This window comes from Strix uralensis, chromosome 3 (genome assembly GCF_047716275.1).
Source record: "Strix uralensis isolate ZFMK-TIS-50842 chromosome 3, bStrUra1, whole genome shotgun sequence".
Classification (NCBI taxonomy): Eukaryota; Metazoa; Chordata; class Aves; order Strigiformes; family Strigidae; genus Strix; species Strix uralensis.
The window spans coordinates 33,175,989-33,194,354 of NC_133974.1; the positions used below are offsets into that span (position 1 = coordinate 33,175,989).

The 18,366-nt window shown below is 39.3% G+C and overlaps 1 protein-coding gene across 2 annotated transcripts in view; it reads right to left on the reverse strand.

Annotated features, from left to right (window-relative positions):
* LMBRD1 (LMBR1 domain containing 1) overlaps positions 1-18,366 on the reverse strand; it is an 89,073-nt gene that overhangs the window by 46,120 nt on the left and 24,587 nt on the right. For both annotated transcript variants that reach the window (XM_074861809.1, XM_074861808.1), the window contains exons 6-7: positions 16,267-16,355; positions 11,002-11,075 (exon numbers count right to left, since the gene is read on the reverse strand). In XM_074861809.1, the coding sequence (XP_074717910.1) occupies positions 11,002-11,075; positions 16,267-16,355 (163 nt within the window). The remainder of the gene's footprint in view (positions 1-11,001; positions 11,076-16,266; positions 16,356-18,366) is intronic.

Here is an 18,366-nt window from a genome sequence, read left to right on the forward strand (position 1 = left end):
TTGTTTGGGTTTTTTTGAAAAAGCTCGTGTCATACAGCTTGGAAAAATCATTCAATATGTCAACTAGTAAAATCTCAGTTCTTTCATGGGAAGTTTTAGTATCCCATCTTCAGCTGCTATAAGAGCACAAATTTTTTAATAACATTGCTATAAAAAGTCTCAGACCATGGAACAGACTAACTGAACTGAACCAGTATGTTCAGTATGGCATTTCTTGTGCAATCTGTTGTACACAACACGAAGTGTGCATTGAGTACTTGTTTATCTATTTTTTTAACATTCATCACTACAGTATCTTGCTACACATTCACCTTCATTTTTCATATTAATGATTTCTCTTCAAACAGATTCAAAGATTGTTACACTTATTTGTCAATGTTGAAGTGGACAAAAAAATGCAGTCAAGGTTTCTAAGATGCAGAAAGCAAGTATGACAGCCTCTACGCTATGGTTGTTCTAGTATGCACAGTGAACTTGTGCTTGCTGGACGTATCTGTAAAAAGTTAACTCTGACTCAGCTGTAATACTGAACGTAACTATTTTGCCCAGTTTCCGTCTTCCGCATTGCTCCATCAGGCTTAGAAGAGCATTGACAACCAAATAGAAGATTAACCTTCTTTCAAGCTGCAACTCTAAAGTCACAAAACTATCATTGATCCAGCAGTTTAATATCTACAAATTCTCCAAGAGTGTAGTAGGAATCAGGCTGTTAAGGAACACTCAAATTGGTTTGCTATTTCAGTTATTTACTGCTTCATGGAGAAGTGAACATAATCAAATATCTACATTTATTTTATTTTTAAGAATTGACATTGAAGTGATTAATTGGTAATGACAATAAACGCTACTAACTTCTGAATTTTTCAATACCTGTTTGATGTCTACTTAAAAGAAAATCAGTAGTAAAGGAATGATTTTAAGGTTAGACAGATAAGAGGTTTCAAGCTTTCTGGCTGTTAATAAGTCAACTGGAAAGTAAAGCATTCTGAAAAAAATTAGGTGTGAAAAGGTCATTATATTTGTCAGTAGACAAACTGAGCTTTGTAATATATCTTTTTCATGATGGAGGAAAAGGGATCACTTTACAGTTTCATAGGAAATCAAATAATGCTTATTAAATGTTTTGGAAAAACTACAGAGCCAATTATAATCATCCTTCAAGGACATGCTAAATGAGACGCACAAGATCACTCAAAAATTAATCCGCCTATCATTGTGCAAGTAATACGTTATTTTGCCTTGAATTTAAATACCAATCTGGAGCTGACAACAACTATTACATTAATACCTAAGGCAAAGAAACCATTTCAATGCAAAACACATTAATGAAAGAATAGATGCAAACTACATCTGTGAAACTGTTTCAAACAAGGCACTGCAGCCCCTAATTTATCTTTTTCTTGTTATATTCGATGTTTATAGAAATGGAAAGCTGTCAGTATAAATCATCAAGGTCATGGATTTGCAGAGCCTCCCCGAGGATAACTTGTTCACATTTCTTACAAAACAATTTTAAATATCAAGTGCTGTACTTGAGTATTACACATTACTTAACACCAAAAAAAGTAGACTTGTGTTATTAAAGCTTTAAACCAGAAAAACAACTACCAATTCAAGATTAAGGTAAAAAATTGAGCCATACCAAGAAATAAGTTTAAACAATGTTACTCATTTAAACATTACATGTACTTCTGAAAAAAGGACATCTATAGTTATGCTCTTGTCAGTAGCAATAACGTATCTATCATGAACATTTGTACACTGTTGATAAACCCACTATTCTATTATTTACCCTTAAGAAGTTAAAAATTTAGAATGCATACCTTCCCCAGTTGCAACTTTCTCCCCTTCCCAGTCTTCCAAAGTATCAAGAATAGACTATTCTTCAGTGTATTCACCAAGGAAACGCAACAAGGGTGAGGTTTAGTATTACATTCTAGAAGACCACGCTATTAAGGATCCAGCTCAAAGTTAGTCACGAGAAACAAACTGCAGCTTCTGTGTTTAAAAAATACTTTTGTATTTTTACATGCATTCACAGAAGCATGCAAGTTAAATACTTGGTTGTACAAGAAGCAAAAGTTACAAAACGATGGGAAAAGTAACATGCATTGCTTAGATTAAGTATTAAATGCTTGTTGGAGGTTTCTCCCTTCTACTTACACAAGATGCATCTGAAAATTGCCACCTAACAAACTATTTAAAGGTTATTACTATCCTCTGACATACGATAGTCTTGCAAGAGTTAGTAGTTACTAGAACACAGAACTACCTACTTTTCTGAAGATGTTGCATATTGTTTTTCAACAAAGTGCCCACTGCACTTTTTTGAACATGTTGTATTGAGATGAATAAATAATAGTAAGAATCTCTAATAAACCATTTTCTCACAAAATAACAGCTGTGATGCAACAAAAAGTTGTCCCTGAGTTAAATGAGGTTATAACAGTAAAACCAGTATTGTGGAATTAAAATTAATCCAATAAAGAACCTCTTACTGTCAATCACTGTTCTCTCAAGCTTTCCATAGGCTAGAGCCAGAGAGGACATCTCATACCATGAGGTACACCAGTGTCACCCATTGGTACTACTGCTAAATCCTGCACATAGTAGACAGACTGCAGAACCATTGAGGTTGGAAGAAACCTCTGGAAGTCATCTGGTCCAATACCTCTGCGCAAGCAGGGTCATCTAGAGCTGCTTGCCCAGGACCATGTCCAGATGGCTCGAATATCTCCAAGGAAGTAGACACCACAACGTCTGAGCAACTTGTGCCAGTGATCAGTAACAGTGAAAAAGCGTTTCCCGATTTCCAGATGGTACTGCCTGTGTTTTAGTTTTTGCCTTTTGTCTCTGGTCCCATTGCTGGGCACCACTGAAAAAAGCCTGGCTCCATGCTCTGCACCCTCCCTTCAGATATTTGTACACATTGGTAAGACTTTCCCTCTTCTCTAGGCTAAACAGTGATAGCTCTCAACCTTTCTTCACAAGAGGAAAGTCCCTTAATCACCTCTGTGGCCCTTCACTGGACCCCCTCCTATAGTTCCATGTCTCTCCTGTACTGGGCAGCCAGAACTGCACACAGCACTCCAGGTGTGGCCTCACCGAGGCTGAGTAGAGAGGAAGGATCACCTTCAACAACCTGCTGGCAATACTTCTCCTAATGCAGCCCAGGATACCACTAGCCTTCTCTGCAGCAAAGGCACATTGCTGGCTCATGGTTAACTTGGTGTCCACCAAAACCCCCACATCCTTCTCCGCAAAGCTGCTTTCCTGCTGGGTGGTCCCCTGCATATATTGGTGTCTAGGTTTATTCCTCCCCAGCTGCAGGACTTTGCAGTTCCCCTTGCTGAACTTCATAGTGTTCTTGTCAGCCCATTTCTCCAGCCTGTCCAGGTCCCTCTGGATGTCAGCAAACCCTCTGCAGTACCAGCCATTCTTCCTAGTTTTGTGTTACCTGCAAGCTTGCTGAGGGTACTTCGTCCCATCATCCTGATCATTAATGAAGATGTTGAACAGGACGAGGCCCAGTATTGACCTCCGGCATATAACACTAGTGACTGGCCTCCAACTAGACTTCATGCCACTGATCACCATCCACTGGGCCCAGTCATTCAGCCAGTTTTCAATCGACCTGTCTGCTCATCCAGCCCATACTCCATAACCTTCTTGATGAGGATCTTATTGGAGACCCTCAATGTGGGCTAAGTTGGGCTTCCCAATAGGAATTTGGAAAATGCACATCACTGATAAGAGATGTTAGGATGTTATAATAGTATAGTAGTGTGACAAGAACTGAAGGCTGAAGTGGGAAGCATTACTCTGAAAACAGTTTAGTTCAAATGTGTTCTTCAGAATACCACTTTTGAAGCTTCAAGAGTTAAGTGCTATGCATATCTGTCCATAAACTTGCTTTCAGAATTTTGATTTATTTTTTTAAAAATGGTACTGTAGCAATATGAACAAGGAGTAGAAACGGTACTCACCTAAACTGTTGTTACAGTCAATTTCAAAGAAATCATGCTGTTAGAACAACAGTATTCTGCTTTACCACACATCTAATCAAGTTGGTTTTTTTGGTCCTAACCTGTGAGTTTGCTGCACTCCGTAAAAAGTTAAGTTTTTGGAAAAACTAGATAATTCAATTCTGTGCCCGCTTCCTAATAAAACAAGTAACTTGGAAGAAAAACTGCTCATTGGAATGGCTATAGTAAAAAAACAAAACCAAAGCTAATAGAACAAAAGTTTATAGGGCAAATGTAAGAGGCAATTTGAGATTTACTGTTATGGACTTTTTAATAACGTGAGAGACTTGTCAAATACAATTAAGATGTCTGTTCTAGCTTACCCTTACACACTACCTTCAAAATGTTTAGCCTCATGCTAGACACCTTTCATATTCCTTTGCAAACAAGTGTTGAGAAGCTCTGTTTCTCATACAGAAGGCTAACACTACTGAAAGGTTCAGACTCAAGAACCACAGTCCACAGCCAGAAACTGTTATAGGTCCAGAGAAGCCACAGCTGCCACATTCTGCAGGATTGTCCCAAATGTCATCACTTGGAAGAAGCAAATTTATTTTCCACTTCAAGTGTGGAGTTCAGATCGTCTCTCTAAGCACTCCTTTTACTTCTCCTCAATCATCTTCCTCTCATCTCATTTCTATTCTCATATGATTGGCATGGTGTTAAAAAATGCCATAAAACATTTAATTTGCTCCTTTATACAAATGTTAGCTGTTGACTCCTAAAGATATTTCATAGCAAGTGTAAAACTTGAATTCAAATCTAATTCTTACAGTAACTCTTGCTTTTAACCAAGGGCATCTGCAAAAACATACACCATCTTCTGTATTAAGTCATCACTGAAAGTAGTTCTGAGGAAGCCCTGATCTTCCCTAGGAGAAGCAACTCCTACATTAACTCCTTAAGCTGGTAATTTTTATGTTAGTACCCTCCCAGTGAATTACCTTCAGGGATGACATGCTTTCAGGTTCAATAAACATTACTAATCCTTCTCCAAATTCATAACTAGTGTTTCACAGAAATTGAGGAACTCGGGAATTTTTCATACCAAATAACTTTAACTTCTCTAGCATCTTTGGCTTTAACAGTGTATTTCATGCTACTCCATTCAGAAGCTGGGGAGAAGCTTGCAACTCAGTGAAATTCTGCATTTTTCTTCAAACTATGAGAAAAGCTCTTCTCTGTATGTATCACTAGGTCATTTGGTGACCTGATTTTGATTTTTGAAGCTGTAGAAAATGAAAACCAGCAAGCTAATATAGTGACAACCACATCAAACTGCTGTGTTATGTACCTTTCTACGACACTCAGTAACACAAGTCCTCAGTTGTCAACATCCAGCACAATGCTTCAATTTGTGTTGTCACCCATGCACACGCTCCCCCCGAAGCAAACCAAACATACCAAATGTTACAACATTGTGTGGCCTGATAAGAAGTCTGTTCTTTGTTGCATGAATAGCTCACCATGTACTTCAGAGTAATACATTAACTCAAGCTGGGCCTTAACAGAGGCCCAGAACACTGGATCAATACTGACAGTACTCCTTGAAAAATAGATTTTAACTAGATTGGTCATTGGGGTAAATTTGTTAGTTCCGTAGTTGAAACTGCAGCCATTTACAATCTAAAGAACATCAACCCTCTGTATCCCTCCCCATGCAGAAGCAGGAGAATATGTTTTCATAAAGCCTAGGAGCATACACATGTAGAAGTGATCTTTTCCTCTCAGTATCTACTTAAATTCAAGGCTGCCTGCTGCCAGTGCCAAAGCCTCTATTCCCCAACTTCTTGTAGTATTGTATATTACCACAATGCAGGAGTGCAATTTTAGAACAGCCATAATCTAATTCTTCACACTGAAAGCTACACAAAGCAGTATTGTTAGCCTATGTCTGACTAATTGTAGAATGGATAAATTGTACTCCAAGCAACTTAAATAGAATCACTTGATTCATCTGTTTCATGGTATTCTTCCACAAATAACATTTTAAGATTAAATCAGTCAACTGCAGTCAGTGCAGGCACAGCATTCCTAATTACTTGTACTATTTTGTGTTATAGTAGTAGGCATTCAATGTAAAACCATTCTTAATTAGGTATGAAAGCATTTGCTAACATATCACTTATAATACAACCTTCAGGAAATGTTCATTCAAAATAGGTTTTTTTTTCTTTAGAGTAAGAAGGTGAATATGAGTATACAGAAAACCAGATACACCTGTTCTAAGCTTCCTTTTAACAATACAATTGCAACACTGGCAATGGAACAGACTGAGGATATTCAGAAGTCAGAGAAACAGCAAAAAATGTAGTTATGTCTGTACTACAAATCCTCAACTCTTCACTAGTATAAACCAAAGAGCTGAGATCACCTCTGTTCAGAGACAAGGGACCTCAGTACCACATATCATGTCTCCATCTATTCTCTACCCTTTTTTCCATCCTCTGCTAAGCATTTGAGGAGAATTTTGAAGTAGCTGTCTTTGTTCCTGTGTTCACCCTTATATAAAGGTTTTCTCTTTTTGTGCTTAAAAAAAAAATCACCATTCATTATCAAACAGTGGTTTGACGACTAAGCACAAAGGCCTCCCACCTTTAGAAACTGGGACAAACAATTTGATAGGCATGCAAAAGGCTGGCTGAAAAATATAGGAGCTTAACTACTTGTTAGATGTCTAACATCAGAGGCAAGAGTTACAAACAATGCCTTACAGACTTGCTTGTGCACTAATGCCTTTGTTTTATCTAGAGGTGATTTTTTCTATACAAGACTACCACAGCAATAAAACTCGCAATGCAGAGAAGTGGGAAGTTACCAAAAGAAAAACAGTTACTCCTTTCAGAATCATGCTTCTCCTCTTCCCAAATGGAAGGAGAGGGGGAATCCAAACTAGTAAAGATTGAGAGGCTATACTCTGGGCCAACCTCTTCCTGAAGCTTCAGGAAACGTGACAGCCCAGGAACTTTTCACTGCTGAAGTAACTTTTGCATTAAGTCACACCACTGGGAAAAGCTCAGCCCACAATATAAACTGGAATGCAGGTACATGGCATCCACATATGATCAAGGTCACACTTGCAATTCACTCTTCAGATCATGAGAACTGCACTGATCATGCTGTTGCAGGTGGAAATTGCTTACATATGGAAGCTTGACCATCACTGGCAGTAGGCAAAGTGTTATAACAGCACTAGAGCATTAAAAAGTCTATTCCTGCTCAACTTTGAGAACGCACATCTTCTGATAAGTGGTTTTCATTAACTGTGACACATTTTTACCTCAGCCTACCCATGTATCAAAGCCAGCACACTGTTTCAGCATAAGATTCTACAATTGCCTGCAAACAATGACAAAAAACACTGAGGTGGACAACCACCACCTCCTCTGTGAGCTTATCCCTAAAACTTCTGTGAAACAGATGCTCCATTTCTCCCACCCTGCCTTAACACCTACTGTAAAACAGAATAGATAACTTCTGTATTTGATCCTTCTGAAACTAAGACCAAATTAAATAGTAATTCCATGCTCCGGGCATTTGCCTGGACAGGTAAGTGGGAGTTTTCAAAGCAACAAATTAGCCTAAAATCTCAGTAATTAAGGTATTCAGAGAAGACTGTTTTCGTTATCATACTTGATGTTTCACCTTATTTCCCACCCAATATTGTTGCACAAGTCCTAAATACAGTAAGACTAAGGCAACAACATTGAGGACTGAGGTATTGTCTTCATCTGAGAAACCAAAGACAACCCAGAACACTGAAGTTATCGAACATTAAATGGAATTCACATATTTCCAGGTTCAGCTAGTTCTGAGGACAGAAGCATATTGTGATACTCTGCTGAATGGTGTCTACAATTGATCTGTGCTCAAAAATAAATAGGGAAATAACATCAGAAGCAAGGAACATTAGTAAAACTTCCAAATGCTACTTTTAAAAATATCAGTTACATTTCAGTCAGCAATAAATTTGTGCAAAATAAAACAGTCTTGCATTTTAGATGCTTATAGATGTTTACTAACAGTTATAAAAACCATACTCAAGTAGCTGTTTGAAAAAAACACAACACTGAGGATACTCTCCCAGCTAATGAGTTTGTTCTTAATGTCATCTCATGGAGGTTAAAAAACACATGTGCTCTGCAGTAGTGTAACTGAACAAGAGATTAATCTTCCCTTCCTTAATTAAGGGAAACAAATTTAAAAGCTGACATGTTATTACAGGCTAAGCAAAGGTCTGGATCTTTTTTGACCAGCACATGATCTAGATGTCAGCAATATAGCCAGAATGATTTAGTGAACCATGTCAGTCAGAAAAGGCTTAAAGTAATAAAATTTATGATTTGGGTCACGGTAAAGCACTTCATGGGGCTGAAAGCAATTCAGATCACTTGAGATACCTACTAGCTGACCCACCAAACTGCTCTCCTACCTTACTGCACAGAGCCTGATCGCTGAACTGCCAGTGTTCTGACATTTACATCTAAGAACCTGTACTGAATTGCCTCCCATAATCCTGCTGTAACTTACACCAGCTGAAGTCACTAGTATAAAGAGAAAGAAAATCATCAGCCATGCTTGTTATTCAATTTAGACTTGTTTAAGAGTCTAAAGGTAGCATTTAGCAGGTATTTTACCCCCTTACCCAGTTATGATTAAAACACACTTTCCTCTTTCTTAATATCTTTGTTCTAGAATAATTTTATCTATCTATCCTTTGCCTGACAAGCTACCACAAAACACTTCCTTAGCTAGCAATGCTTCGAAATAACTTATTGTATGAACTATTGTTATGGAGTCACTTAAAATTCACTAGCGAAGTTATGTGGGAACAACTTTACTGTGTCAGAGCCAGGCTGCAATGGAAGAGAAAGTTATTTTAGCAAGGACATTAATCTTTAAGGTAAAAACTATCAGGAAAACACTGACTCCTCAGAAGTTTTAAAGCTTTGTCTGCAGTCATCTTTGGCTTCAAAGCTTCATTTTTGTTGCAAAATTTTACCTTGATGACCAGTTAATACATGTAGCATTAAAAACAGGCTGATTATTCAGTGACTGAAGAAATAGAACAGATTGGAAAAAAGCAAGTGACCACATAAACACCAAGTGTTGGCCAAAGCTACTAAGTTAAAGTGGTTCCTTACCTTTCCACCTAAAAGCAAGAGTCAAGCAGTTCAATTAACATAGCCTTAACTGTATGATTTACAATCAGTTACAGAATGAACACTCTCAAACCCTTCTAAGCAACAGAAAGGACTGCAATGGTTTAGTTGCATGCTTAGGGCTAATCAGAATATTCCTGAGGCTTTAGAAAACAAGCCTCTGAACAGTTTCAAACTATTTGCTTTTAACTTTTTAGCTGTTCTTGATTTAAGGCACACATCACAGAAGATGCTACAGATTCTTACAGCTAAAACTGAATCCCAACCTGCACAGATATCTACCCTTACTCGAATTCTAGAAATACAGCACTGTGAAGCAATACTCTGTTAAAGACACAGCTTTTTCATTTATTGAAGAACAGCCCTTTACAAAAAGAAACAGTTATGATTGAGCATATTATGCATACTTTTTTATAGTTATTCTTCCAGACTTTTCATTGTAAAGTTCTGTAGAGATAAAACCATCAACATAGAAAAGTTGTAGTAAATTCAGTATTATAGACTGATGTCCCATCCCAGTTTCTTGGTACGACAACTCAGATTTGCCGATTCCCAGGTTAGGATTAAGGTGAAACAAGACTAAAGATTCTTCAATTCACACCACTATTTTTATTTGCACACAACAGATAATGGCATGAAACTTTGTCAGTAAGCCTTGCAACCTCTGCAACAAGCGGTAAGCCTCATAACACACCAACAAACTTACAACATACACAGACTAGCAGCAGATCTTATAATATGTCCCAACAAGCTGCAAACATGCATGGACAAGCCCTGCCTTAACACGCAGGGATACAGGGATAGAGAATGAGAGAGAAAAGGAGAGAAAGAAAGAGTAAAAGAGAACAAGAGAGCAAGACAAAGAAGAAATATTTCACCAGTCCTGGTTCCAGCATTGGTCTAGCCAGCCTAGGGGTCCTGTTCTGGAGGGGCACAGCCACCTAGGGCTTTGAGTCACATCCTTTCATAATTCCTTGCCCCTCCTCCAGGTGGGCACTTGGACTCATTAGGCTACTCAGGCATCATGAACACCTTAGGCTTCTCAAATTCTTGCTTTGGTGCATACATAGTTTGTACATTCAGATTCTTCTGGAAATGGGTCAGTGGGGGAGCTTGGGGGGCCATTGGGGAGTTACTCCCCCCTCCCAGCAAGTATGACCATTTTCTGACCTTTCTTCTTGGCGCATGTGTTGTGAAAATGGCTTCTTTATTGGCTCTTTATAGAGTTGCTCAAGATAGTGAAGTTCAGCCTCAGAAATGTGTGGTCCCACATCCGCAGGACCCCTTCCTCTCGCTGCATCTTCCCACCATTACCTGCACAGCCCTGGCGTTTCCATAGAAACAGTTTCCTTTAACAAACTTTATCAAATGTTTGAGACATTAATTATGGTTTCATCAGACCATCACAACTGACCAGATCAAGTCTAGGTTACACCATAGTTCAATCAGTAAAGCAGTATTTAGTTCTCCACTGCTGGAGGGACAGAAAGAGACAGAAAGCTTAGAAACACGAGGAGCCAGTAAATGTGTTACAAGCCATAAGGAATAATGTGACCTCCTGTTGCAGAAAAACATTGAAATTAAGTCTGATCTGTGCTCAAGTACTGAAACAGTGGTTCTTAAGTGTGCAGTAAAAAAAAGTTATTCCTCTCATTCCAAGAACTCAGAAGTAGTATGTCAAACCATGAAAACCCAGAGCTAGAAGACACTGTTGAAACTATTTAGCATGATAACCGTTTCCTGTACAGGTATAGCCTGTAATAACTGCTAGTATCATGAACGTAAAGGGCTGAAATATTTGCATTACAACTTACTGTGTAAGTGATAGCTGCCAACATTCCAATCACAGTCAAGGAACTAATGGAAAACGAAAGAGCAGTCAAACCATCTGCAAAAAAAAAAAGACTGTTGAAAATTCCTACAGTGGAGGTATAAGAACATTTCTTCCTGAATTGTTTTCCTGAAGACATTTAAGTTCATTAAGTAGAAGAAAAAAAAATGGAGACATAGTTACCAGCCATAACAACTCAGATGAAAAATTCACATAGCATAGCTTTGTCAGCAGTAGATCCTCCTCCAATACTGCAAGAAGCAGGACAGCCATCTCACCCCTGCTACAAGTTCACAGATGTTGCATTCAGTCAAGTGGTTGACTAGGCACTAACAAACTTGCTCGCACAGCTGCCTAATGTCTCTTCAAGACTTATTTCTGGCCTCCACAGGGTGCTGTGGTAATTTTACACATGCATTCTGGATGGTTACCTTGGTTTTGTTTGTTATCACCTGTTTTCTCATCATAAAGCACTAATCAGAATCAAGCAAACACTGATCCTTCAAACAACCAAACAAGCCAGACTGCAGGCCTCAGCTTCACTCAGACCACATACAGCCAGATATATAAACTGGAAAAAGGTCAGGGGACTAAGGAGTTGCTGTAGCCTTACTACCACTCTAGAAATGAAAAGGGATAAATAGAAGTCCCACCAAGCTCATCCCCAAAGGCAAATGCCCTGAATCCTACATAATTTTTCACAACAGACCTGTCTCTACACTCACTATGCAGGACACAACATGGCAAGCTTTTTTGGTTAAATAGTAGCATAGGAACTTATAGGAGCAATCATCCAAATTAACTTTAAGCAATCAATTTGAAGTTTGCACCCAGTCATAAGAACTAAGCTACTATTTAGGGTTCTCTCCAATGTCTTCCCCTCCCCTCTAGTTAATTAAGCAATTTACAGCACAATAGCTTTTTTACTCACCCAGAATTATTAGCCAGTTTCCATTCTTTTTTCTTGAACATAACATCAAATATTCACGAACTGAGAAATACTGTTATAGTTATCCTCTGAGAAACTGAATCCTTCCTCTGACAAACCCTACAGGCCTCCTTCCAAAAATACCAAAAACTAATTGGATAGCACAACTAAATCCAACTTCACAGCTCAAACCTTTACTTTGCTATTTTTCATAGAATCATCTAGGTTGGAAAAGACCTTGAAGATCATCTAGTTCAACCATTTTTGCTAGATAATACCGAATAACTTCCCTAAAGCTAACAACAGTATGTATGTAAGTTTCAAATACTACAGCTATGTTTAAAACTGAAAATAAAAAAACAATCCCAGCACTATTTCCCCTTCAATACTTGTGAAAATTTTACCTATGTTCTGAAGTTTAGGGGAAAAACCCCACACATAAGTGACCCCTTTTTATAACATATCACACAACATACTTAAGACACCGTATTTGATGATCCTTCTGTACATGTATTTGAAACCAACATTTAATATCCATTTTGAAAGTTTAAATTATGTTCAATGGAACATTAAGAAACTATCTGACTGAAAAATTGATAATTGTATACCAGAAGTATATTATCAGGCTCTGCCTCAGTGGGTGAGTTTGCATTCCTTTTATAATCCCACTACAACTGAATGGACATAGAACAAACATCCAAAATTAAGATCTTTGTTTTTCTTGGGTTAACTGCAGAAAGACAAAGGAAAAGGATAAGTTAATATAAGAACAGGACAACAGGTTGAAGTAAAGACAACAGGAAAGGATTTTGTCCTCATTTCTCCAGTATCTGGAACACAAAATAACCTTTTGCAACCATACTGACTGGGGACTTGATGGCTGTAGAATAGCTCTACAAAAACCCAGGGGGGGTCTTGAAAGACAGCAATCTGAAGATAAACCAGTGTACTGTGGCAGCACAGAAGTCCAACAGCATCCTGGACTGTATCAACAGGAGCATGTCCATCTATTAAGGGAACGGACCATACAGCGAATAGCACAACCAGTTTTGAGGTCCCCACTACTGGCAAAATTGATAAATCTGAGCAAGTTAAGGGAGAGTTAAATTGGTCAGAGGTTGGAGCACATGCTATGCAGACATGTTGAGGGAGTCAGGCTTGTTCAGGCTGGAACAGACAGCTTTGGAGAGACCTAATATAGCCTGTCTGTTTATTAAAGAGGTGGAGACCAGCCTCTTCAGTGCTGCACAGTAGCTGAGTGTAATGCAATCACGCCCATGCTGGATAAGAGGATAATTTTTTTTTTTTTACCATGAGATTAAAGTCTCCATTCCTAGGGGTTTTTCAAGAGCCAGCTGATAAAGCCCTAGGCAACCTGGTCTGACCTTCCACCTTCTTCCTTCATGCAGGACATTGGACTAGGTGACCTGAGGTCTCTTTAGTCTGAACTATCCTATGAGATTAAAAGTTACAAGAGAATGCTAGTAGAGTCAGAAATCAAAAACAGACTTCCACAGCCAAATCTAGCATCTTAATGATTAAATCTTCCTAGAAAAAAACATCAGCTATACTACACTTGCATAGCAAAGACATGTACAGAGCTGAATATTTAACTGACAGCCATATCAAGGTGGCCTAGAAAAATTACCTTACATCTCAACTACTGTCACTCTACCTGTATAAAGAGTTAAAGCAACATTTTATTCTACACTGTCAGTTAGAATTTTTGTGAAGCAAGAGAAACACAAACAAGCAGACAGCTGAAATTCTGAAAGAGCTATGGACTTGCCATCCCTATCTCCTATGCTTGCAAGCACAGCTTACTGCACAGCACATATGATGAAAGACTCTGCAAGGATGTCAAAGGCAACAAGGGCTTCTTCAAGTACGTAAGTGGCAAAAGGAAAACGAGGCAAAATGCGGGTGTGTTGCTGAGTGAGGCAAGGGCCCTGGTGACACAGGACATGGCTTCAGTAAAGGCAAATCACGCCTGACAAATTTGGTTGCCTTCTACAATGGGGTTACAGCATTAGTGGATAAGATAAGAGCAACTGATATCATCTATCCAGATTTGTGGAAAGCATCTGACACTGTCCTGCATGACATCCTTGTCTCTGAATTGGAGAGACATGGATTGGATGGATGGACCATTCTGTGGATAAGGAACTGGCTGGATGACCATAACTCACTCAGTTCAACCAATGGCTTGATGTCTTAGTGGAGAGCAGTGGCAAGTGGCATTCCTAAGGGGTCAGTATTGGGACTGGTGCTATTTGACATCTTTGTTGGCAATATGGACAGTGGGATTAAGTGCACCCTCAGCAAGTTTGCTGGTGACACCAAGCTGTGTGATGTGGACAACACACTGGAGGGAAGGGATGCCATCCAGACGGACCCAGGTAGGCTCAAGAAGCAGGCCCGTGCAAACCTCATGAAGTTCAGCAAGGTCAAGTGCAAGATCCTGCACATAGGTCAAGGCAATCCCAAACACAAATACAGGCTGGCCAGTCAGTGGATTGACAGCAGCCCTGTGGAGAAGGACTTGAGGGTATTGGTGGATGAAAAACTTAGCATGAGCCAGCAATGTGTGCTCACAGCCCAGAAAACCAACTATATCCTGGGCTGCATCAAGAGAAGTGTGGCCAGCAGGTCAAGGGAGGTGATTCTTCCCCTCTACTCCACTCCTGTGAGACTCCACCTGGAGTACTGTGTCCAGTTCTGAGGCCCCCAACATAAGGACATGGACCTGCTTGAATGAGTCCAGAGGAGGCCATGAAGATCATCAGGGGGCTGGAGCACCTCCTTTATGAGGACAGGCTAAGAGAGTTGGGGTTGTTCAGCCTGGAGAACCTCTGAAGAGACCTTATAGCAGCCTTCCAGTACTTAAAGGGGGCCTACAGGAAAGATGGGAAGGGACTATCAGGGAGGGTAGTGACAGGACAAGGGGTAACAGTTTTCAACTGAAAGAGAGTAGATTTAGATTAGATGTAAGGAGGAAATTCTTTACTGTGAGGGTGGTGAGACACTGGAACAGGTTGCCCAGAGAAGCTGTGGATGCCCCCTCCCTGGAAGTGTTCAAGGCCAGGTTGGACGGGGCTTTGGGCAACCTGGTCTAGTGGAAGGTGTCCCTGCCCATGGCAGGGGGGTTGGAACTAGATGATCTTTAAGGTCCCTTCCAACCCAAACCATTCTATGATTCTACAAAAAGGCTGAAGTACTGAATGTCTTGACTCAGTCTTTATCAGCAATACCAGACTTCAGGAAACAGGCCTGACAGACCAGGGGAAAGGTTGTAAGGAAGATGCACCCTTGATGGAAGAGGATTAGGTTAGAGAAACTGGACATACAAAGTTGATCGGTCCTGAAGGGATACACCAAGTGTTGACAGAGCTGGCAAGTGTCATAGCAGGAAATTTTTAGTCAGTACAAAATTCCTAGAATAATGCAGGATACTACTCGACCAAGACTCATAGCATTATCCTCTAAAACATTCAGACAGAAGCCAATACTCTGAATCATAGCAAGAATGAGGCACAAATATTAGCATACTTATGCATTTGGATTAATGTTTGGTAAGTAACTTTCAATTACCATTTTTCTGGGTACATTTGGAAAGTGACATCAAGTCTGTCTTAGCTCACTTATAAAACACTTTCTTCATATCTTTGCTCTGAAAATACACCCTGGCTAAATACATGAACTGCATAAGCTAAACATGAAATAGAACTTCATGGAGTTTGGCTTTCAGAATAGTTCTTTATCTCCCTAGCATAAAAAGTATAACAAATGCAAACAAAACAATTTTAGAAAAGGTAAATACTAGGAGAACAAAGGGAAAAAAATTGTAAGACCCATAGGATTTTCCTGTCTAAATAGACAAAACCACTTATGAAATTCTCATGTGATATTGGTGTGAACAGCAGCATCACATTAAATAGGTAAGCACTTGAAAAACATCATACGACAAGATACACACTCACCATACTGAAGTTCACCGATTTTAGGATATCCAATTAACATTTAAAAGCTGTGTTGAGTGAAGACTCCATGGAAGTACCTTCCCCTCCCTACCATTAATATCATTAGAATCCTGCTGTCAAATGGGGACTGTAATGAAAGCAGACACTGGCTGTGTCTCCTCTCTGTACTGAAAGACAGTTCTCATTGTTTGAGCAAGAAGAGAACAATATTACTGCAAAGGTGAGCAGTTAAGAGTTAGAAAACTGTCACCAAGAAAGTAAGTTTTCTTGTTCAACGATGAGTATGCCAAAATAAGTCAGCAACAAGTTATACAAAGCTCAGAACAAATCTCAAACTTACGACTACTTCCAAATTCTTCAAACAGGAGCTTCACTTTCTCCCACTCTGTGGAATTCTTCTTGTTGGGAATATCCAAAGGAACAAAAGCACTGTAACGAAGCAAGAAAGTCATGTCACCCTAATTAATCCAGTATCAGAATTCTACTTCCAAGTTAAGAAAACAGAAATCCATTTATTCCTGAAGAAAAACTGTATGACATCAGGTTTAAAAAATTCTGAAGGCAATGTTTCATTTTATTCACATTCCCCTCAAAGACTGTACTAGGTCAGCAGAGTACGTGTGTGTGTGCAGAATCAGGTCTGAGGTCAATGAAGAAGTGATTTTCTATTTACCAGTCCTAACCAAGGTAAGGATCCCACACTCAAACGTCATTAGAAGATGTATTAATCTGATTTACTATCCTAGTTTGACTCACATACAGAGGAGTAAAGACTTTAAGCATCAACTGAGACAAATTATCTTAGAAATCCACACTTCAAAACAATTAATGATTCCCACACCAAGCATTAAAGGGACATGTTTATCTTCCATTATTACAACTAAAATAACACATTTGCTGCATTCCTTTCCTTGTTCTGTAGCCGGCCCAGAGAACAGAACTGCAGAGAAATTCATCAAATATTTCTGACCTTCCAATAAGCAGAGACAAGAAAGAGTGCTCAGAAGAATGTCAGGTACAACAGCCTTCTGGGGAGGCGAAAGCTTCCTGCTGTCACTCTCCCCATCTAAAGTCCACCACCTTCATAGACAAAACATTTAGTTTTGTAACAACTGGAAAACCAGTACCTCCACACCAATGCGAAATCATAGCTTCCAGACATAAAAACAGAATGCCTACAAGTCACAAGCAAGTCAGATTTGGAGGGAAGCTTTTTAGGTAAGGAATGCAAGAACCTGACCAAAGTCCATAAAAAAAAAAATACATTCACAAGTATCTTTTGGACTTCTGTAAGAAAGAGTACGCAATCAGATCCCTGCTTGAAGTCCCAATAAACAAATGAATAACAAATATGCATCTTCCAGTAGCATGCCTCAAACTTCAAGTATGGAGCATAAGCATGTGTTTCAAAGGTAAGCGCTAAACTAACTACATGCACTTATAATCATCTCATCAAAACCAAAACCAAACAGGTACTCTGCAAACAAAGTTGAAACTTTAAAAATTAAACTCTTAACTTTTAAAAAAAGTTTGATTTTCAGCTTCTTGACTGTGCAAGAGGTAGATTAAGGCTAGCATTTACTTAAGTTGATGCATGCTTGCTGATTTTAGGTTTTGTTCTTATATCTGTCTCTAGCAGTAATTCTTTCTGTAAAATAGCATCCAGGCAAAAATTAAGACAGGTATTAACATAGGCAAAATTTCTACTTACAAGAGATAACAAATATCTGCAGGTTTATTTGCTAAAAAAGGGTTAAAATAGGAGACTGGGAAACTACATGAGCTCAAGCCCTTTTATTTTAGGATCAGTATGAATTTGCTATCTGTGGACCACATGCAGGGAACAAATGATAGAAGAACATCTTAGGATATTTATAGTTTGCTTGAATTTCCCCCCCCTCCAAGAGCAATAAGGTTAAAATTATTTTCTGAGACTACCTACAACCAGCACGTCAAAGGACACCAATCAGAGCAGAATCCCATTATATACATTCTTCAGTTAGTACTCAGCTATATCTTGACTGGAGGAGATGGACATCTGATTCTGCTCCTGTTCAAGCTCCATGCAACAAGGGCTTCAAAGGAATGCAGAAGCTCTAAATTGACACACCTTAGACCCAGGCAAGCAGGAATCTTATTCCCCTCCCTGCCCCCAAACTAGTAGCAAACTAGCCAGAAGGCTAACTAGCCCACTTGAACAGAATTTTGGCCTTAACAGGCCACAAGAAGAATGAGACAGAGTTAGCATGCCTAGCCATCTACAGACCTGCATCCAGTCCACATTCCCAAAGGATGTCTGAAACACAGCCCATCCCTTGCACCAGCAGAGCACACTTCAGTTTAGGCCTATTCTTCATGCACACTAAGCAAGAAGAAATTTGACAAAAGTCTGGGCTACTTTGCTATGTCAACTAAATGGTCAACACAGCCTGAGGACCAC